This window comes from Vanacampus margaritifer, chromosome 2 (genome assembly GCF_051991255.1).
Source record: "Vanacampus margaritifer isolate UIUO_Vmar chromosome 2, RoL_Vmar_1.0, whole genome shotgun sequence".
In the NCBI taxonomy this organism is placed as follows: Eukaryota; Metazoa; Chordata; class Actinopteri; order Syngnathiformes; family Syngnathidae; genus Vanacampus; species Vanacampus margaritifer.
This window is the reverse complement of record NC_135433.1, coordinates 20546320-20568781: the sequence shown is the minus strand read 5'-3', so window position 1 is coordinate 20568781 and position 22462 is coordinate 20546320. Positions and strand designations below refer to the sequence as shown.

Here is a 22462-nt window from a genome sequence, read left to right as displayed (position 1 = left end):
CACACAAACACGCACACATACACAAAGGAGTCTTTATTTGGTATTATTTCAAATTCCACTTTGGACCCGTATGCAAGTTCATTTTGCTCTCATCTCAAGACAGCAATGACTGGTACAAATGGGTATTAAAATGACAACAAACGTACAAAAATTGCCAGTCTACAAAGTTTTTTGTGTGTTTTTTTTAATATATTGTTTTAAATCAGTCTCTTGATAACTCAGAACATCGTACACTCAAAATGTTTACAGATGCATCTCAATAAATTAGAAGAAGTTAAACTAATATATAGATTAATTAAAAAACAGGAAAATACTTTAAAAAAAAAAAGAAGCCAATTCTGACCTTCGATATTAAAGACCATTTTGATAGTTTCTTATGCAATATAAAACTTTCTTGCATTGTATTTTTGTTAGCTGTGAGCTACGCATCAAAATAACAAAATCAAATAAATCAGACTCATTAATGAATCTGTGATTATCTATGCGTTTGAATTTTTGAATTGAATAGATTTCCACTAAATAATAATTCACTGAGATGCACCTGTATAGGAGAATTACAATCAAATCTGTAAATATTTTAAAAGAGAATTCACAGAATTATAAATAGTCACCCTGATACTAAGAGGCTTTGCCAAATATTTTCACAATAGTGCAGACGCTACAAAATCTGCCTTCGATGTTCCACTATTTCAAATGAATACGACTCCCACTTTGTAAGTGGCACACAGTGACATGAAAATGCATGCAATACATACAAAATATCCTGCAGTGATATACAGTATTGTGCAATTTGAAGTACCTGCTCCAAAATGTATGTCCAGGAACTTCTATGTTTCTTGACTCAAGAAAACACCCCAAAAACAAATGGCAAATGCAGTCCATTAAGTGGCGTTCCCGGCCATTGCCACAATCCTGGAGTCAAATTGTTGCTGGTCTGGTATCACAAAAGGTGATTGATGTGTGTTTGTTATAAGGCCAAGAAGGCAAAATCTCATGCTGCTGAGCTATATTAGTTCAAAACTGCTTTATCCTTTTAATGTTCATATGAAGTAAACAGTCATTGCTCAACACTGTTGATGAAAATGAATACAATCCAGTTTTGGGCCCTGCGAAATATAGCAAGTGGTGATGAGGACACACCCACCTAGATCGGGCAGCTTAGAACTCGTCATCAGACATGATCAGCATGATTTTGTCCGACTTGCGGGCGCCCTTGCTGGCGGTGGAGGTGACTTTCCCGTTGGGGCACGGCGGTACCACCTCCTGCGTGGACTGCTGCGTGTACTGCTGGTAGGCCGGGGAGAAGTTGTGGATGGCATCTTGCACCATGTCGCCCGGGTTGATGGTCTCCTTCAGACCACTGGAGATGCTCTGCATTGACTGGATGCTCTCTGTGGGAGATAATTAGGAATGTCAGCGCATGAATGTTGTGGTGAAGAACGTTTTTTGGGTAAAAGAAAGAAACTGCCTTGTGCTTTGGTAACGTGCCTACTCCGTGAACAATTACAGTGCTGCTCAACCACTGGCCCGTAGATGTGAATGTCACTGTGCCTCTACCAGGCTCTTCTGATGGAGGCTGGAGCCCAACAATATCAAACGTCACAGCTTGTGTTTTTTTTGTTTTGTTTTTTAACAATAATGCAATATTTGCCAACTGATCAAGCTAGTTATGTTGCAACTATTCACTGCTCATTTGATAAAAAGTGATGAGCCATAAGTATCTGAATTTTTTTTCCATATATTGACTTAGAAAAAAAAATATTTAGGGAGAATTTATTTTTAATAGTTAGTTTTATTTAAAATTTTGCTGAATCCTTGTTTTGTTATTCCCTTACTGTGAATCCAACCATGACCTGAAAACCAAGGTGTTTAAAATGTTTTTTTTTGTTTTTTTTTAAACATAACTTAACACCCCTTAGTAAGCGATATTGTGTAAGCATACAGTGACCTACCTGGCTGTATTAAACTTTAGCTACTTTATTAAAGGGGAAGTCAACCCTATTTTTTTCTCGTTTTTTTTTTTTTTTTTACAATAATATTTTCTATGCAGCCCCATTATTCTAAAGTGGTTAATCTGGTTAACTCATTCACTGCCATTGACGACTATAGACGTTCATTTTAACTATTTCTATTAGTTTAACATTTTTTTCCACTTTTGTTAACAAGAATTATTTTTTTTTGATTGCCTATTTAGATCAGATATAAATTTGTGATGAATCGTGAGTTAACTAGTAAAGTCATGTGATTAATTACAATTAAAAAATGTAATTGCATGATGCCCCCAATTTTTAACTCATTCACTCCCAGCCATTTTCACTGACGCAACCCCCTTTGCTCCCGGCTGTTTTTACTGGATTTTGACAGATTTTGCAAGGCCCACAGAATATTGTGTTCTATTGCTATAAAAACTATAAAAACCTACCAAAAGAAAGATTAGAGTCTCTTCTTTCATTAGGGATTTTTTTTATTATATTTCTATCTGTTTCAGTTTTGCAGCAATTAGCATTAGAATATAGCTAAGTTTCGTCATTATTCACAAATCAGTTTAAAACACTGGGGAAATTAGCTTTTTGCAACATGGCCCTGGTTGAACTCTTAAACTCTGTTGCCACCTGCTGGCCGTTTTTTGCAATTACTACCATTGCGTCACCCGTTCTCTGCAGTTCAGAGGCTGCATCAAAGCCTTCTGCATGCTCTAGCATAAAAATTGTATAAATACGTCTTTGGGAGCATGGTCATATTTAAAATAGAACGCATTTATACGTTTTTGGGAGCAAATTAGTTAATATTTTTTTCTTTTTTTATCGCGTCAGGCGATTAAAATGTTTAATTGTAATTAATCACATGACTTCAATAGTTAACTCACGATTAATCACAAATTTTATATCTGTTCTAAATGTACAATAAAAAAAAATCTAGGTTTTCATACTCTTGTTAACAAAAGTGGAAAAACATGTTAAACTAATAGAAATAGTTCAAATACATTTTTGTCATCAATGGCAGCGAATGAGTTAATATTGCGTTAGTGGAATATGAGTTAAGCAGCAAAACCCATCTTTTTTTTTTAACCAATATCAGAAGGCGGTCTTTTTACCACTTGCTGTTGAATGGAAATGACATCACAGTTGCTCAGGTCTCAGGTAATAACCAAACAACCACAGCTCAGCTTCAGAAAAGAAATGAGCTGTGATTGGTCGATGTCTGAACCTTGAGCAACTGTGACGCCATCTTCAGTTGACAGCAAGTGGCAAAATGGCCGCCCCCTGAGACAGATAAATATTGCTGGATTTTGATACATAACTAATATTCCACAAATGTAATATTAATCACAATGCCATGTTTAGACTAGTGAGGTCACATATGACAATAATTGTGAAAAAATGTTTACAGTTGACCTCTCCTTTAAGCTGTCACCAGAGATAGCAGCAACAATGGTCATACACTCAGCCAAGTCAAATACTTGCTTTGCAATAAAAATATTCTCTCTACTCCCTAGTCTAACCCCGTTATGATTATTGCTAGATCACGTGGCATTCGCAAGCCCAAAGGCACTCTGTGTCAATTTCAGTCGACAGCAGGGGGTGGTGCTGCATAAAATGTCCGTCTCCTCGATGGCTCAAAACGGTGGCTGTTTCTGCCTGCTTAAATCTTATTCTACCAAACAATTAACCAGAATACTGTGTTTAGACTAGTGAAGGCTCTGACAGAGAACATAATATTGCAAAGAAAATTTTGGACTTGACTTCCACTTTAAGCATGAAAATCAAACCCTTTCAATAATTAAATGGATGTATTTCTAAGAATTCCAAGCAGCTGTTTTAATCTTGGCTGTGTGCCCAGCTGATACTCATGACTCAATGTGTAAAACCAGCACCACCATTTCAGAATATGGCGATGCAATTGGGATTTACTTGGGAACCAATTTCACTCACGTGGCACATCATTCTTCTTCTCCTGGTAGACAGTGCAGGTGAAGGCGTATCGCAGGGCGATGGCGGCGAAGAACATCTCCATGCAGATGATGAAGTTCTGCCACCCGGCCGCCACCGTGCCGGCGCCGACTTCTTGTCCGTCAATATAGAGCGCGTTGGGAATAACGCCGCAGCGTTCCAGGATGGCGAGAACCATGCCTTAAACGCACACAACTTCATTAGTGCTCTTTTCGGTTCTGAATATAAATCTTCCACCAAGGCCTTACCTTGCCAGAAGGACAAGAAGATGACAGACTTGATAGTGAGGAACTTGAGCACGGGCTCATATGGCCTGAGCAGGTCGCTGGTGGCAAAGAAGAAGAGGAAGAGGGCATAGAGCGACAGACTGACGGAGAAGTTGTAGATGATGGTGATGTACAAGTATCCCCCATTCACGCTGCGTACAAGATGACAGGAGAAAAACAACAACAAGATGACAACTGGCTTCATTATGTATTCATCTTTGTACAATTCAGCATTTGAGAAACTATTTTTTTTAGTACAAGCGGAAACGGATAATTTCTATCGTCATTATTGTGTTTGTCCTAAGAGGTTTGTATTTTGGAATGGCGAATCAAAAACATCCATGAATAATTAGAGCCATACAACACAGGTGGCCTCCTGGAGTCTTGTTTCAACTTTGTACCCACGTATGCATCTGATCAACGAGTTGTGTTCATTTAACTGTCAGCCTGCCTTTATTCCTCCTGAAGGAATGAATAGTCTAATTACTGTGGCGCAGGAAGGAACACAAAGCAGGCTGAACAACAATCTGTGAGAGATCATTAAAAAGAAAAGTGGTTACGTTACTCATAAACGCAGCAGCAAATCCACATCTACAGACAGTAGATGCACTTGTAGCCTGACGTTAAGAAACTAGCCATACAAAGCTGAAATTAGTTTGAGTGGTTTTAGGGATAAAACCAATGGTAAGAAACACGGACATAAGATGGGATGTAAAAAATAAGAGCTTTTGATGAGAGACTTTGTGATGCCACACAAAGTTTCTCCATCACTAACACATATCCAAGACCATTAGAGCAAGCCAAGCGGATGGAAAAGACAGCAGCGTATGAACGAAATACAAAAACAAAACAAAAAAAGAGAGAGAGGTGCAGCTCACTTAAAATCCCCATCGTGGTATCTGCCGTAGGCCTGCAGGATGATGGTGATGACTGCCATGATGGGTTTGACGATGCAGAACTGAAGAGTTGCCTGGTAAACACACACACACACACAAAATATACAATAGGCTCCACCGGATACACATCCATTGAACTTGAATTCAAAAGCTGCATCATATATTTGGCCTTAAAAAAAAAAAAATATATATATATATATATATATATATATATATATAAAATACATTTTATTATTGAGCTTGTTGTTGCTTGCAGCGATTTGGAACTGCACTGAGCTGTTTGTAATATTTTTGTTACTTTGAAGGACGCAAATTAAAACTAAATAACTCTTAACGACATAAATTGAGTGTTGTCAAAATCCAAAGAGGATTTGAATAGAAAGCAGAGACCAACTGGTGCTGACGTCTGCTGGGTGAGGTTAACAGAGGTTGTTGACCCTCTCAACGCCAACTGCTGCTGTGGCACTCCAAGGCGACGGTCTGAGGGCGTGGGGCTTGATAAGGTGGGTCAGGGTGGGCTTTGAGTAAATAGCATATCCGTACAGTCTCAGCTTGTCCTTTGCGGCAGCTCTGGTGCCATTTTGTCTCTCAGCGTGTGTAAAGAAAAACAAGGCGGCATGATAGCCTCTGACAAGCGTGACATTCAAAAGGACACTCAGCTCGTCCAAACGTCAACTGTATTTCCTGCCTCAAATTAATTGAGAGCGAGAAAAAGAGAGACAGCACCAACGCAGCGAGACGTTATTTACCGGGAAAACCTTTAACATTGAATGATTCACAATGTGTCCACAGCTTTCAGAGTGACTTGAGAAGAAAGTGCATTAGAGTCAGTCAACATTTTTATTTTGCTAAGTGTGTTGGCAACCTTCTGACAATTTCCATTAAAAACGGCAAAATCAATTTTTAATTATTAATTCCCAGCTACCCGAGGCTTCGTTTTTTCATACAATTTGCACTGCGATAGTTCACTGGTGGCAACGATCGACAGGGCAGAAGTGTTGTGTCCTCCTGAGTATTAATTAAAAGCAAAGCTACTCCGCTCTGACTTACAGTACAAGCACCCCAAAGCTCAGCTTCTAAAATGAATCAGGTCTGACTTATGCAAGCAGTAAGGGCATCTTTTTTTGATATTTTGTTCAATAATGTTGACGTACATGCTAGTCACAGCACCAGGACATGAATTAATTCTTTTTTTCTTTTTAGAACTGCTTGCACATTCTAATTTCTATTCTCTATCACCTTGAAATTCACCTAGAAGTGAATCAAGTCAGTCACCTTGTGTTCAGGCGTAATTTACATCATCGTTAACTCCATCAAAGGCTCAACAAGGATGCACATTTCCTTATTTTAAAAGAAAAATACTATGGGCATTTGACATTTGAATGTCTTGTATACGAACGGTTAGGTCTCTGGAGTGCATGTCCACCCATCAAGTGTGAAATGAAACATGTCACACATACATAAAGACACCTACAAATTGTTTGAAATTGTTAAATAGTTTTCTTTGTCGCTCAGGTCGTACGATTTGGAAATTTGACCGTAGTTTGTGAAGTCAAAGTATCAACAAAGTGATGCTTACCTGTTTGCAAAATCTTAAAAATCCAATGGAGTAGATCATCCCACCCAGACAGCAGGTGCCATACAGGCAGCTTGACCTGCACAGGAAAGAGGAAAGCAATAGCTTCATTGCAGAGGTCTGTGCAAATGCAGTACAAGTCAAAACATTGTTATACGCCTACAGAGCTAATCAATGTCAAGTAGAAGTGTTACGAGTCTGTCAGTCTGACAGTGTCAATCAAAATAGAGCAGTTATTTTAGAAAAGGCACAATGAGTGGCATGTCATTACAACTGTAGCAAACATATTAATTAATCTTCCATACCAAGAACATGTAAAGGAAGAGAACTCACTGAATAGGCTTTCCTCGAATCTCGGACATGATTGCACTCTCTCCTCCCAGGTATTCAAAGGACAGGCTCAGGAAATTATAAATGACAAAAGCTGGAACAAAAAGAAGAGTTACTTGAGAAAATAAAAAGGTTTAACACATTGTACAGTACAAGCCAGCTTTTTCAAAATTCTCAAATAAGTTCCAATCACCTTCAAAAATAACTTCATTTAAAGGAGGCCAAGCCAACTTGGTCGTGATAAAGAATAATTAGTGCTACATTATGGAACAATAAATGTTTCACTTCTTACATTAAGAGGCTTGCAAGAGTTGTGTCTCTTGGAAATCCCTTTCTAATCCTTTGTTGCTATTTAAAGGAGGGATTAAATGAAGCTAATGCAGATGGTGTCCAGTAAAGAGTGGGGGGTTGTGTGTGTGCTGCGATTTACTCGTGGTCGCTGATGGGATTGGTGTCTTCCTGCCTTCTGACGTGCTGCCGCCATCAGTCAGCCACAAAATTGCCCCACAAACTTGAAACTAATCTGCTCAATAAAATTTAGCCCCCTAGTTGCTCTCATATTGGCTTGTGATTCATTTTGCATGGAATTCTCATTTCCACGGGTGAAGTATTTGGCTCTTTAGTATCGATATATACAGTAATTATTTACAACCCACACCCCATAAGATTTAACGCAAGAGCTGAGGAAGCTAAAGAAAGAATTCTGCCTTTACAAAGATAACAACTCTGGGTTTTGATTGACACCGTCAATGTGTGATAATTAACTATATCCTTTATTATGGTGTAGTGTGGTTATTAATTAATTAAAATTAATATTAGAATTGTTCGTTATTAAAGCTTAACATATTCAGATAGAGGTGTTCCCCCGGCGCGAGGTCCCGGGGACGAAGCTGGAGAGACTATGTCTCTTGGCTGGCCTGGGAACGCCTTAGGATCCCACCGGAGGAGCTGGTTGAAGTGGCTGGGGAGAGGGAAGTCTGGGCTTCCCTGCTAAAGCAACTGTCCCCGCGACCCGACCCCGGATTAAACGGTAGATAATGGATGGATGGATGGATGGATATTCATTCAGATATTCCAGAACTGCTTGTTTTAAAACTTTCAGTTACATACCTTTTACGTTCAACACATTTTAATTGAATAATTGTGTAATGACAGTGACAAGTGCAGTGCTAATTTTCAAACTGTGCCTAGCTGTACATAGCGTACCTTTTAAAATGACCAGTCAAAAGTTTTTGGACACTTTCCCATGTTATTGAATACAGCACGTCTTCAAATATTTGATGGTAGTGCGCACGTTTTTTGGGGGGACATGAACATTTAGGCCTACTACACGACAGTATTTAAATGTTACTCAGAATGGTGATACTTGGGAGTATTTTTTTCATAGGTGGTACACTGTTACTGTAAAAGGTTTGTGAACCACTGTCAGACAATGGATACAGTATCTGCATCTGCGTCCAAGTCAAAGATGGGCAACCTCCTGGACTCAATATTATTATTAGGCTAATATCTATATAATGTTAATTAATATTTTATTATTTGTAATGAATTAACACTTAAAATGAGTGATGAGGAAAACAGCTGTCAAACAATTATATTTTTTAATCAGCTTAAACACATCTTACAATTTTGATTAATCAATCACTTCATTAAAAAGGCTTTATATCAACATTTTTAGCCCACTGAATTTAAAGAGCACCTGTTATGTGCTAATTCTTTCTACATTTAATGTTATGAGGACATCGTTAACATTTTTTGATCCACTGCACACTCTCATCATCCTCCCCGTTTTCTATTCAGTTAATTACTTGCACCATTTAAAATGGAAAAAAAAGACCCCAATATTTTGATCTGAACAAATATTCTGAATGTCATTTGCAAACATTTATTAAATGCTTTACTTTAATGCATGTAGTTATGTTTATTGCTCAAACACAACCTGTGCTACCTTTACCGTAACTGTCCACGATCAAGATAAAGGATCATCAGCAGTCAAAATCAATAGTGTGATTAATCTGCGTTAAAACATGATTAATGAGATACTTTTTTTTGTGATTAATTAATTAGCTAATGCTTTAACTTTGACAGCACTAATTTTAAGTAACTAATTTTAGGGGGGGGGGGGGGGGGTTGGTAAAATAGCATTTCAAAAACCTTCCAAGCTGAATTTCTTGATAGACCTCTTAGATTGGTTCCTGCATTGTGCTGGTGTTCCTAATGTTGCGGCTGTTGTGTATTGTTTCAAATACAAAAAGAGCATTACTGTAACACCTTGTAGGAGTATCAGCTTTCCACTAAAGAACTCCAACTGGTGAGGAAAAACTTGTTTGGTCAGTTCCTTGTTTTAACTGGCAAATGGTGACAATGCGAATGTCGGGAAGGTTGCGGGATCCCGCACGCACGCACGCACGTACCTTCGTAGCAATCTCGAACTGAGTCAAAGTAGACGTAGTACTGGTTGTTGCTGATGAACAGCAGGCTGAGCCAGGAGTCGAAGGCGTAGATTGGCACTATGAGGAGGATGCGGATGATGTAGCGTTGCTCGTTTGGCACAGTGTAGGAGCACAGGTGTGTGTAGATCTGCGAGAATGACACAAAGCATGTGTAAAAACATTACAAGAGAGCAGCACATGCAAATGTAAACAACATTCCACATTTATACAATAAGTATTCAGAGCATCTGCTTGGACATTATAATGCACTTTGCGTGTTCAGCAGGGATATGATTAATTGCTGAATTTCAAATGTTTTTTGTGAAGATATGCCAGAAGAATGCAGCAGCAGAGATTCAAGCTGAGAAGGAATCATTCATTTTCGGAATATAACTTGCTCCTATGTGCTGATAAGTTTAGAAGATTTATTAGAAACAGAGACAGGGCTGTTTGTGAAATGATGAAAACATTAACATTACTTACAATCAAGGCCGCAAATGACATTTTCCTATCAGGCTGATTCATTGTTTGGCCTGCATAATGTGACGCAAGCCCCAACTACCAGTATGTTTTGTACAAAACAACTTCTCAGAACATTTGCAAAAGTATCTCTTACTTCCCTGTTACTAATGTAGCTTTCATTGAAGTTCTCCCTTCCGTTTGGCTGGCTCAAATTTGGTTACGATAACACCTGTTGCTCTAACATGCCTTTGATTGATGTCGATGGAGATTGTTTTTACTCCTGCACTGCGGATAGAACACTTTTCTTTTCCCAAAATTATGTAAATGTGGAGATAGCCTGAGCAAGGCTTGCAATGAGATCATAAAAGGCAACACCTGGCAGAAGAGTAACCTCTGATGATGCTTTACGACTGTGTGAGTAAAGGGCAACTCTAGTAAAAAGCACAGAAAAGGGATACGCCAAACATCTGTCACCGTATAAATCAGTAACTCATATAGAAGAACTGCAACTAGGAGCTTGCTTGTTCCTTATTATTGCCTAATGTGCAGGTGGATACAAAATAGCCTATATCGTCTTGTCATTAGTATGCCAAAGAGCAACTCATCCCACCCAGGCCCCGCCCCACCCCCCAAAAATAAAAATAAATCTTCGCCAGTCACCCAAGATGATGATTATTATGACCCATTAGCGGATTAATTGAGCATGAGTTAAAAGCTGAAAATGCTTTCCAGAAGAACACACTGACACGTAACATCGTCACGCTTGCCAGAAATCTGCAAATAATTGGAATTGATTCATCAAATGCATTCATTGTTTTATTTGTTGAACTTTGCTTGGTGCACTGTCTCTACATATTTCACTCCTGGTGGTGCAGCAATCCGAGTAAATGATAAAACCATGATAAGCTATTATCACCAGTGGAACCCATGTGCAGGCACATGTTCAAAATCGGAATCTTCCGTTTAACCGCAATGTCGTTGTGCCGTAAAACCATAAAAGAGAGGTGGCATGAAGCTGGAAAGAAAGCCGTCGCTGTGTGTGACAGCCGAGTGTGGCCTCAAAGAGTGAGCTCGGAAAAGTGTGAGGTAATAAACCTTTATGGATGTAACAATTGGTTTTGGTCCCCTAGCGAGGGAGGTGCGCGCACGTGTCATTTCCCAGCCATCTCTGATTACACATATTGTGAGGTGCACACCCCTGATGCATTCAATAATGTGTACATTAAACCAGCATGCTCTTGAAAACATATCCAGTAGAGTGGTATACAGGGAGTCCCAGTTTATGACAGAATTTCATTCCTACAGCGGCGACGCAACCCAAATTTGTTCGGTAGTCCCAACACACTGTAGCCTATAATTAACTTACGCCAGGAATGGGCATCTTAAATGATGGAGGGGGCCACAATTTTTCATCAGTACAATTTCCTAACCTTCCAGTATAATAAAAATGGATTCCTTGTCCATTTGTTTCCTTTTTCATAATCAAAACAACAATCAACAACAACAAAAAATGACATACTGGTATTTTTTTTTGCCAGCGAAAAGGACTCGTGCATAAAGATTACTATTAAACAACGGTATAAAACTACTGAAACCAACATTCGGTGCAGTGTGCAAGAATTAATTTTTTCTACAAATCAGCTCACTCAAAATTGTAATATTATTGAGGTAGTGTATCCTGCATGCCATTCCAAATCCGCCCAAAAAATGATTAAGCCTACTCACGTTGTAAAACCCAGTGCAAGCTCAACCAAGCCGTGACTGCCATCTTGTGGTGAAGGGTGATATTACAATGTAAAACTATATTGTGTAACGATGCTATTCAGGGGGGAGAGGGACAGGGCTGGTGAATAGCGAAAATCTGCATGTAATGGATTCCCACGGAATGCATCGGGAAAACAAATGTAACCCCAAATATTCCCCTCCTTCCCCCCACAAATCCACAAAAACACTGATAAACACAAAATAAATTAAGTAAAATGCAATAAGTACAGCAGTAACAATTTTTTTTTTTTAAATCCAATACAGTACATTTGCTAAGTACCGTTCAGTTGCATTTAACTTTTATATACAATACAGTTTCATTTAATCTTTTATAGCTTATGTTTTAACTCATGTGCAATAGATTTTAGTTAAATCAGTGAGTAGTAGTTGTTGTTTTTTTTACTTTCCAACATTCAACTGCAAAGTTAATGTTCAAACTACGCATTGTGTTTGATTATCAATACTAAGGCCGACTGCGCTATTGGACTTTAAAGTTGGTCATGATCGTTGTACAAAAAAAAAAGTTTGGGAACCACTGCTCTTGACATATCTGAAAATACAGTGGACTCCTGGCGTTGTCAGGCCCGCTAGCTACTCTATTCCCCACAAATAGTGAAATTGTGTAAATAATTCACTGATTTCAACAACCCCCCGCCCCCCAAATAGGTGAATTTGCAAATGGCAAACAGCAAATATGTGGGGATCCACTGCACCACAAAATGTAGCTAGGTTTGTTGTGCGTCGCTTTTTAAAACGTTGATCATCTAAGTTGATCAACGTTGAGTTCATTGCATGACCCTTCAAAAGTCAAACTCAACATTTGAATGTGCCCTCCCAAAATCGAGAGATTTCAAGCAGTGTGTCAAGTAGATTTTAGTTGTGCTGTAATTGTTGATCTTTTGTGTACAAAGTAGTTTGACCATATGAAAAAAAAAGCATAATATTGTCCCTTGAGTATACGTAACAGTGGTTAACTTGTTTTTAACATTTGTATGTTTGTTACAAATGTAATGTTAACTGTAAAGGTTCTAAATAAATCCTGTTTACCTGGTGGCACGTGATGAGCAAGGCGGACCACACAAAGATGCCGGAGAGGGCGTGAGCGGTCATGGTGTTCAGAAAAATCCAGTCCTCCAGGATGGTACCATTGGCCGTGCGAATGATGGTCATGTTGGAGAGGTCTGCCCTGTCTGGGAGGATTGGGGCGCTCAGGTGGACGATGGAAGTGTTCTCCAGTAACTCGTCCATGTCTGTCACGGAGATGCTCATCTGAGAAACACACATCGTCATAATGAGAGCTAACTTTATTTGTCATAGAAAATAACTTAGAGTTTGCATTGTTTGTCAAATAATTTGGTAGACTTACATAATGTACAGTAAGGCAATGCAAGGCAAGTTTATTTCTATAGCACATTTCATACACATGGCAACTCAATGTGTTTTAAACAAAGAAAGACATCACATTACGCATCAACAAACAGTAGATATAAGCAGAATCACAGATTCTACCAGTAAAATCTCAAACTTCGGTTAATTTAAACATAATATGTATAGACACATATGCTGACTGATCAAATCCTTATTAAGTTTTATGGTAGCCAAACTATTAGAAAGAGCTTCTTTTTGTTGTTGTTGGACATACTAAGTCGTAAAGCCAGGTGTACCTAATGTTGTATCCAAGAAAGCTCACCTTGTCCCGATCGGCGGCGTATGCGACTTTATCCTGTTTACGGTCCACAAAACGGCGAAGGAGCGTCCCGGGGCAAGAATCAGCAGATCAACATCAGAATTTAATCGCCTTTCAGGTTCAGCGGCAGCGCGCGTGAGGCGTCATTTATTAGCGGGCCGTCGAATAGACTTCGACGGGGAGTACTGGCCGTCTGAACTTCCTTGTTTGTTTCAGGTAGGCCACAAGCTTACACTCTGTGAGGTCGAAGTCCGTAGGGTGGGGGAACAACACATACACTTAAACGACAAAAACTTTAAAGGTTCTGTTTCTACCGTCGCCCGTTGAATAAAATTTGCCAAACACGGTTTGAAAAGCGAAAGTATCGAGGGAAAACAGTAACACCAAGGTTTGGGAAGCGAGCGTATAAACAGGTTGGGTGAAACAGGTGAATGCGTCACGTGACCACATCTCTACGTGTGTCGTCACTGTGATGCCTTCATAGCCCCAGGAGACGCCTCGGACTTGGCAGACTTTTGAGTCGACTTCACTCGGTAGGTGATTTGTATCATATCGGAATACTTACGCACTGCTCACTTGTCATGCACACGAGTAAGAGTATAATCATAATATTTGCCTAAATAATTATATACAGTTACAGTATACACTTTACAGCTTTTATTTTTTTTTAATGTATGAGTACAGTACTTTGTACTGTAGAAAAAGTGATCACATTTCTGGGTAAAACAATGACATTAAGGATATTTTTAACATCGTTACACACACAGTATGTAAGGGATGTTCATTAGTATCTGAAGGAATGACTCTTTATAATTAAATAAGGCTCTGTTTAAAAAAAAAAAATCTCTGTATCTCTCTGTGCCTCGGTAGCTTTGTGGCCCACTGATCAAAATAATGGATGATGGACAAATCTTATCTGTGGCCAGTTTTATTGAAATAGTCTAAACATAAACATAATAATATAATAAACCATGTTCACATGGCAAATGGCAAAACAATTGAACGTTATGTATGGAAACTCGTAAAATATGACAACACATTTGTTACAGATTGCTATTAAAGCCCCGCTAATTAACTTTTCAACCTTCAATTCATATTTTCATAATTCTGCGGCTGAAACATTGGCTTACAGCTAGAAAAATTAAACCTTTGTCATGGCCTGAGGGTGTCTGTATCATTTTTACTGGCACTTAACAACTTTGAGGTGGATGGTGGGAAAACTGCAACACACACAAACACAAAACACAACCGTTTTGTGTGTTTACAATAAAGAAAGTAAGATCACAACCAACGTCTGCTGTTAACATATTTGAGAAATGTTACACTGCTGTGTAAAGAAAAAAATAGAAAATAGCTATTGGAAACAATGTAATGCAGTCCAACTGCGGGCGCCTGGGACATCCGGATTTCGCAATGATATGCCCTGGTCCTCATGAGAAATGTGATCTTCATTCAAGGAAAAACAATAACACTTTTGTCCATATGGTGCCGCTATAATCAATGAAAACTGAATCTTGCTTTATACTGCTTTAAAAACAAACAACTGAACTAAAAAAATAAAAATCCTAAAAATATTATAGGGCATCCTTCTGTCCACTTTGAACCTTCCTACCAAACTTGACAGCTTTTGATGAGTTCTTTCATTTGCGTAATTGCGTCTACTGAGGAGTCCTTGAGCGCCAGTCCCAGTAAGACGGGCCTGTTGCCGGCTTCTTGCGATACAAACGTTCCAAAGTGTTTGCCACACACATGTGTCATTGGCTGAAAACAAACAGAAAAATATATGCAATACAGAACAGTAGTAAGCAGTAACGTTTTCCAACAAATTCATCCCGCATACCTCGTCCTTTCCCAGCAGCACTTTGGTGGAGAATATTGAAGTGCTGAAGTCATCGCACCTGGACTCGGGCGAGACGGACACCAGCGTTCCGATCTTACTGTATTGTGTTATGACAATAAATATGTAATTACTGAACTCTGTGCAAACAACTTGCGTGGTGATGCCGTTGATTTCTTTCTGCGTCTGTCTGGACGAGATGATGGGCTCAGCCGTAGACATGGTGTGAACCTTGGGAGGAGAGCACCAGAGTTCAGGAATATTTTATTAATGAATAATAAAAAGCAGGACAGTTTGCAAGAATATGTATTGTACATGTCATGCCACACCAAAAAATAATACGATAGCTTTGTAGATCGGGTAGAACATTAATTCAAGACAATAACAATCACATTATTCTATTCTTATTGGCGTCCTCAAATACAATTGATTTATGCATTCAAAAAGGTGAAGAAACAACAATGACTATAATTTGCAGCTTCCCTGTCAAATGCTTAATAGCCAACTACATCAGGGGTGCCCAAGTCCAATCCTTGAGAGCCCCTATCAAGCCTGTTTTAGGTGGCTCCCTCCTCCAACACACCTGAATCAATCAAGCAGTCATCAAGTCATGTTTGCAGAAACCTGATAACGATCCTGATCATTTTAATCGGATGTGTTGGAGGAGGGAAACATCTACCGTAAAACGGGCGAGATAGGAGCTGTAGAGGATCGTTCTTGGACACCCCTAGACTACATTATTTCACCACAGAACTGGCCGGGAATACTCTCGAAGAATCAGGATAACATTGCCTTCAAAATAATTCATTCTAAAATCCGCTCTATGTTTGGCGACAGAGGCTTTTGTTTGACGTCCGCTACTCCGATGCTAAGATTAGCCAAGCACTCGCTACACGGCTTCACGCTACAAAATTAGACAAAAATGACAAGTGCAGCTTTACTATTTCAAGGTTGAAGAGATTCCTTACCTTTCGTTAACCACTGGGAAGCTTCACTTACAGAAATAACGCGTGAATGTGTTGCATGGAAAGTTAGCCAAACACGCTTCCTGTTTTGTTATCAATTTGAACAAGGGCAGCAAAACGACGTCTGCGTCATGACGTCATGACGCTGTTCTTCCGTTCTGCGTTCGACTGCTCAACCCTCATCTCGCCGCAAACGTATTAGTTAAATTAATTTAAAATAATATATATTTAAAAACAACAACAACAAGCATACAAGACGGAGAATAAAAACTAACATATTAGCGCTGTAAATAAATGAACTACAACAAATTTTATCCTAGTAACTTGATTTGGTGGATGTTTATTTTTTCCAATGTTTTTTCATTAGACTACATTTGTCAATACAGCTGCTGCTGCTGCTGCTACTACTACTATAGTAGTAGTGGTAATAATAATAATAATAATAATAATAATAATAATAATAATGTGAAGGAAGTAAAGAAGCAAAAATAAATAATGATAGAGAATACAGAGGAAACAAACAAATACAGTAGATCAATTAATGATGAATGCATAAATAAATTAGTTATTTATATAACATTTTCAGTAGCACCCACCATTATGTAATTAAAGTGTCAGGGCAAGGTTAAAGTCCTAAACTGTTTCATTTTCCTGGTACTGCAGGGATAATTTAATGGAGAACCTTTATAACTTTGCTTGACGCTGGTTAAATGTGGAACAAGACATTTTGGCAAGAAATCACAGGAATGCTTGAATTTACTATGAACGGAGCTAATTTTAGATGTCATGTGTAGTTTTTTTTTTTTTTTTTAGTTTAAATTTAAACATTTCAACCTCCAACTAAAGGCATTAAACTTGTTGTTCAGTGGCACAGATGTTTGAAGCCCCCACATCCTCACAGCAGGGGAAAAGGGGCAGGAAAATGTATAATCTGCATGACTTCTCTCATCTGGGTTTCTTTTATAATGGGCCCCACTAATAACCGCTTTAAACCAACGTGACATTTGAACAGAACGAGGCCACAGATAAGCAGACGCAGCTTCATGCGAGACGAGCGCCCAAGGAAATTTCACAGTCATCAAAAGTGCTTACGAGACTTTTTTTTATATTCCAGGTGGATGTGAAGCCCCAGTGAAGTCTGCAAGTGCTGCATCAGGCTGATCCAAAAGGCAGCGTCCCTGTGACACATTTGCAATGTCAAACTGAGCGCCAGACTCAGCAGAATTGCTATGCATTGTGGGTAGGCACCAGCGTGGTTGAAATTGGTAGGACAAAACATAGCACATTGTCATCTTGCTGCTGAAAAACGGCTCCCCAAATATCAATAAAGAACATGTCAGAATTAATGCATGGAGATTTTAAGAATACAAGGTGTTCAGAAGTTATATCCCTGCCTTAGTATTATTAAAACAGTTATTCATAAACCTAATAAAGATGCCAACATACAGTGGAACCTCAATTGCTCCTGTGTTTGTACACGTTTGAAAATGAGCAAAGTATTCCAGAAATGGAAAGCTTGAACCACCATCATGTATGACGTCATCGGCATTAACACATTTCTGCACGGCTGACATGGCGCATATACTCCACTTGCCAGTAAATTCTATTTCAGGCTGGTGAAATGTTATCTACTTGCTAGTATCATAGCATTATATATATATATATATATATATATATATATATATATATATATATATATATATAATGCTGTCAAAGTTAAAGCTTTAAATCTTTAACTCTGCATAGATGTTTGACATAAAATATCACCAAATTCCTAAAATAATGGGCAAAATCATATTTTCAGTTGTTGTTTTGTCTACAGAAAACACAAAAAAACTGAACCAAACACAGATTATATTTATTAATAATTTCATTTTAGGGGTTAACTAAGATTTTTGCAAGGTGGCAAGTATCCCCAGGAGATATTAAATTAAAGAGAAAATCAAGTTTAAAAAAAAAGTTCTATGCTCCCACACTAGTCTAAACTTTCATCATCAAGTGGCAAAATGGCTGCCCCGAGATGGATGAAAAGGGTGGAATTTGCTGCTTAATTCATATTCCACAAACACAATATTAATCAGCATGCTGTGTTTGGACTAGTGGGGCCACATAGAACATATTATTCTAAATACATATTTTTACTTTACCCCCCACACACACAAAAAATATGACTTGGGTTATTATTTTAAGAGGGTGAAGATATAAAGTACTGTACACAAGTGTACATTTATGTATGTATGTATGTATGTATGTTATGTTTGCAGCTCATAGCTTTTCTGATTGCGTGGTTGAATGCATTTAAACACACATACACACATATACACCACCACCACTTGGCTGTTGTTTCCCTTCACTGAAAAGTTGAAAACCAAACTTGCACCGTGACGGTCAATCAATGATTTTGGAAGGCTCTCCAAGGAAGCTCACTTACATTGTCTGCCAGACACTTGGTGTCAAAATGTCACCTCAGTTGTAAATGGATTTTTGGAGACAATTCTACCAATCACCTGGCTGCCCGGAATCTCACACCTGCTCGCAACGGTGAATCAAATTCATGGAGATGGACGCTCGGCAAGAAGAAACACTTTACACAACACATACCAACACACCCCATTATTACCCTGGTGGCCACTAGAGTGCTGTGCTGTATTGCAGATGTGACATTTGAAAGTTGCACTTCAGCCACATGGGATTTTACCACAGAGGCCACTTTCCATCAAGTGTTTTTGAAAATACAAGACAAGGATAAACCGAAAGAGGGATGGCAACATGCTCAGTGCATTTGTATGAAAGCCTTGACAACTTTCTTTCTCCCCCCCTGCCAAAAAAAACACACAAAACATATCTTGATCTAGCCTTTTCAACACTATTTATTTAGATATATTGGATTTAGAAGAGCTCAGTGAAAGTTTCTAGCCTGATGCATTATATTGAGAAACTCATCAGAAGGGAAACTTGTGATTTAATAGAGAGCAGTGATCAAATTACACACACACAATAAAAAAAACAGTTTATAAAAACCTCATAGTTGCTCACAATCCTTGTGTAGTTTTTTTCTCCAGCTTCCTTTCACATTCCATAAACACTCATTTTAGGTTAATTGAAGACTGCAATTTGTGCACAAGATGAAAATGAGAGTGTGAATCGTCAGTTTGTCCCCATTTGCCGTGGGGATTGGCTTGCGACCAGTCCAGGGTGTTTTTCAGGGTGTTATAATGAGGACAAGCACACAATAAAAATGCATGTATGGTAGTCTTTCAATGAGGTGGGCTCATGGTCCATTTTGTTAGCCCGTCTGGCTCACAGTTCAGAGGTTGTGGGTTTGAATCTTGACTCAGACCATTCCCGTGTGGGGTTTGGATGTTTTCCTGGTACTCTTCGAAAAACATGGTTTTAATTAGGTTGATTGAAGACTCAAAATTGTTTATAGGTGAGAATGTGAATGCTTGCCTGTCAATTTGTGCTACACGATTGGCTGGCGACCAGTCAGTGTACTCCGCCTCTGGCCCACAAGACAGCTGGGATGGGCTCCAGCTCACCTGTGACCCTGGACAGGATAAGCGGTCGAAAATGAATGACTGAATGAACACCACTGGATCTGCACCAACACACACCAAATCATGGCAGACAACCAGCACTGAAAATGCCATTTTTGGCAACAAAACACAATAATGCATTTTGTTGTCATTTCAAAGTCAGTCTGCTTAAGATACAATTATTTTCATGACATTCAAAAGAAAGCACATTGAACTGAACAATGTCCGTTCTCTACTAATTAGTGAGAACAGTCATCAACATGTTATATTTAACTAAGGCTGGCAAAAAATCTGTCTGTGGGCCAAATATGGTCCACGGAAGCATTTGAGCAAATAAAAACTCAATAGAACTGTTGTTTCAAAAAGCTTCAAAACATTAACTCAGCAAATGTACATACTACATAACAAAGATATCATATTCTTCTTCTTTTTTTTTTATGGCTTTAGAAGACTACAAAAATATTGACATAGATCCCCACCCCTCTAACGTAAGGTATACTCCACCACTGAATAACATTAAGCACTTCCTTACATAATTTCCAAGTTTACACAACTTATGACCACAGTTAAGATAATGAATGATTGTTAAACATGAGTGGAAGAGGGAGTTGTACACTTCATATTTCCGTTACAAGCCAGTAGTCATCATTTTGGGTGCAAGGTGTTACGCACTGATAAGCCCCTTGAAAGTCCTCCGTATTCAGGTCAACTGCGGATGTACTGTGTACTTTGCTCTAACTTCAAATTAAATCGACATTTATGCGAGCGAGAACGGGATAATAGATGTCCAACTGGCGGGTAGTCACATCAAGTGCCTCACATATTGCAAAGTGAGCAGACATTTTTATTTTTAATCCTTTATTTTGGAGCCATTTATCATCAGCAAAATCATAATTCTTTAGTTTAAAGAATGTTATCTATTTTTTTCCACAATTTATAACAGTTCCTTGGTGTCTTTCATTAAAATCCAAAATAATAAATAAATAAATAATACAACACACTTTGAACACCCTTTTTCTTATCTTGTTGAAATCAGCTGGTTTTTATGGGCTAGGCCTGACTCATGCTATTTTAAAAAATATCATTTAATTTACAAAAATAAACTCTGATTTTACATGTCAAATCACTGTAACTGTAAACACACAATATGTATGTTCCTTTACAAAAAAAAAAAACTCCATTAGAATTACATATATTGATTGTTAAAATACATTCCCAAATGTATCGTAATTTTACAAATATTTGTCTGTTATTTAATGGAATAAAATGTCAAATTAAACTTTAAAACCATTTAAAAGAAAAAACACATTTATATTTACTGAGAAATTAACTGTAAATAAGCCGCAGCTGCCGGAAAACTACCGTTTTGTTTTTGTTTTTTACAGTGTAGATAGTGTTTGGCCTTCGTTTGGAAGCAAAGCCCAGAGTGTGTAAATATACTACACTGTGTACATGTTGACGCCTGTATCACCAAACATATAATACTCTCCACCCATTTTCAAAAAGCAAGTATCTGCTGTTAATACGGGTCTTACATGAAAGTAAAAAAAAAAAAAAAAAAAGTAAAATTAGTCTAAACAAAAGTGTTTCAGACAGTGTAGTCGGGTTCCCAGACCCAAACTGACACTTGAAAGTGACCGTGGATCTTCAACAAGCCTAGCTGATCACATCATATGCAAAGAAAAAAAATCGGTGCCGAAGGGGTGGTGTTATGTAAATTACACACTCCAGAGATCAAACTATTTTATACAATTAAAAAGTCTATTTGCATGCAATGTCACCTTCAACACGTCCATATGTGTTTGATATGCAGGCTGAGAAGCAGCCTGACTCAACTGTGAGAATTGAAGCGTTCATACGAGATGGAGTGAATGTCATGGATGTCAGTTGAAATGAACGAGTGCCACTGTCTAAATTGTGGCGCAGACTTGCTTGATGAGTTCATTAGCCGTAATCAGACTGAGATGCTTTTTGGGCACGTGTGTGCAATACAGTGCCAGCTGCCCTTTAACTGTTGTTTCACTTCTTAAAGCAAATGCTCCACCTGATTAATTCCAATAACTCTGTTCATTTGCAACACTGATTGTTCGCCGGTGCCGTGATGCAGCACCTCATTACCTCACAAGGGGCTAGGAGCCATTCACTGCCATCTCATTGAGAAATGAAATATTCCAAACAATTAATGTTGATATTCGGCAGCCCTCGACATGCAACTGCAATTGCTAATTGCATAATTAAATACAGTATGTATATCAAAAGATCTTGTGCTAATCCGGCAAAAATGTGTTTGTTTTCCTATTGGGGAAACGAAGTGGAAGGAGTGAGTCTAAAGAGTACATCCATTATATTTTCACAGAGTTGTATTTTCTTGATGCCGCAGGAAGTCGACTCAAATGGCATCCATTAGTTTCCCAAAATGTCTCCAAGCGATCTCATGGAAAATTCACTCCACTCTTTAAAATTTCATTCATACCAGAAGCACACTTAAGGAGTCCCGGTCCAGGAGGGGAGGGATACAAAAAAGATATGGGCATTCAAATGATTGCACACCTTTCATTAAGCACCGGCAAAATGAAAGTAATCTGCTATTGTATGACCGAGGGAATACAGGCCATCTCAAAGACGTAATTGCTGTTTATTTTTGTGATTGTTATGACACAAATGGTTGCAACTATATGAGAAATAAATGAGTGTTTGGTCACCCGCCAAGAATCTTTCCTTTGAGGGAAACAGCAACCTGCACACATGAGGTCAATCAGGG

General features: G+C 38.5%; 2 protein-coding genes across 2 annotated transcripts; both read right to left on the bottom strand.

Moving 5' to 3' along the window:
• Nucleotides 1-18: 18 nt before the first annotated feature.
• tmem184a (transmembrane protein 184a) lies at nt 19-13855 on the bottom strand. Its single transcript, XM_077558857.1, has 9 exons — nt 13367-13855; nt 12724-12945; nt 9433-9598; nt 7022-7112; nt 6692-6767; nt 5095-5186; nt 4199-4368; nt 3933-4130; nt 19-1391 (listed from the first exon to the last, which is right to left on the bottom strand). The coding sequence occupies exons 2-9, from the start codon at nt 12943-12945 to the stop codon at nt 1159-1161; spliced, it is 1248 nt and encodes a 415-aa protein (XP_077414983.1). The 5' UTR covers nt 13367-13855; the 3' UTR covers nt 19-1158.
• A 420-nt stretch (nt 13856-14275) lies between these two features.
• psmg3 (proteasome (prosome, macropain) assembly chaperone 3) lies at nt 14276-16315 on the bottom strand. Its single transcript, XM_077558858.1, has 3 exons — nt 16169-16315; nt 15204-15431; nt 14276-15124 (listed from the first exon to the last, which is right to left on the bottom strand). Exons 2-3 carry the CDS (start codon nt 15420-15422, stop codon nt 14972-14974), a joined length of 372 nt encoding a protein of 123 aa, XP_077414984.1. The 5' UTR covers nt 15423-15431; nt 16169-16315; the 3' UTR covers nt 14276-14971.
• Nucleotides 16316-22462: the final 6147 nt, after the last annotated feature.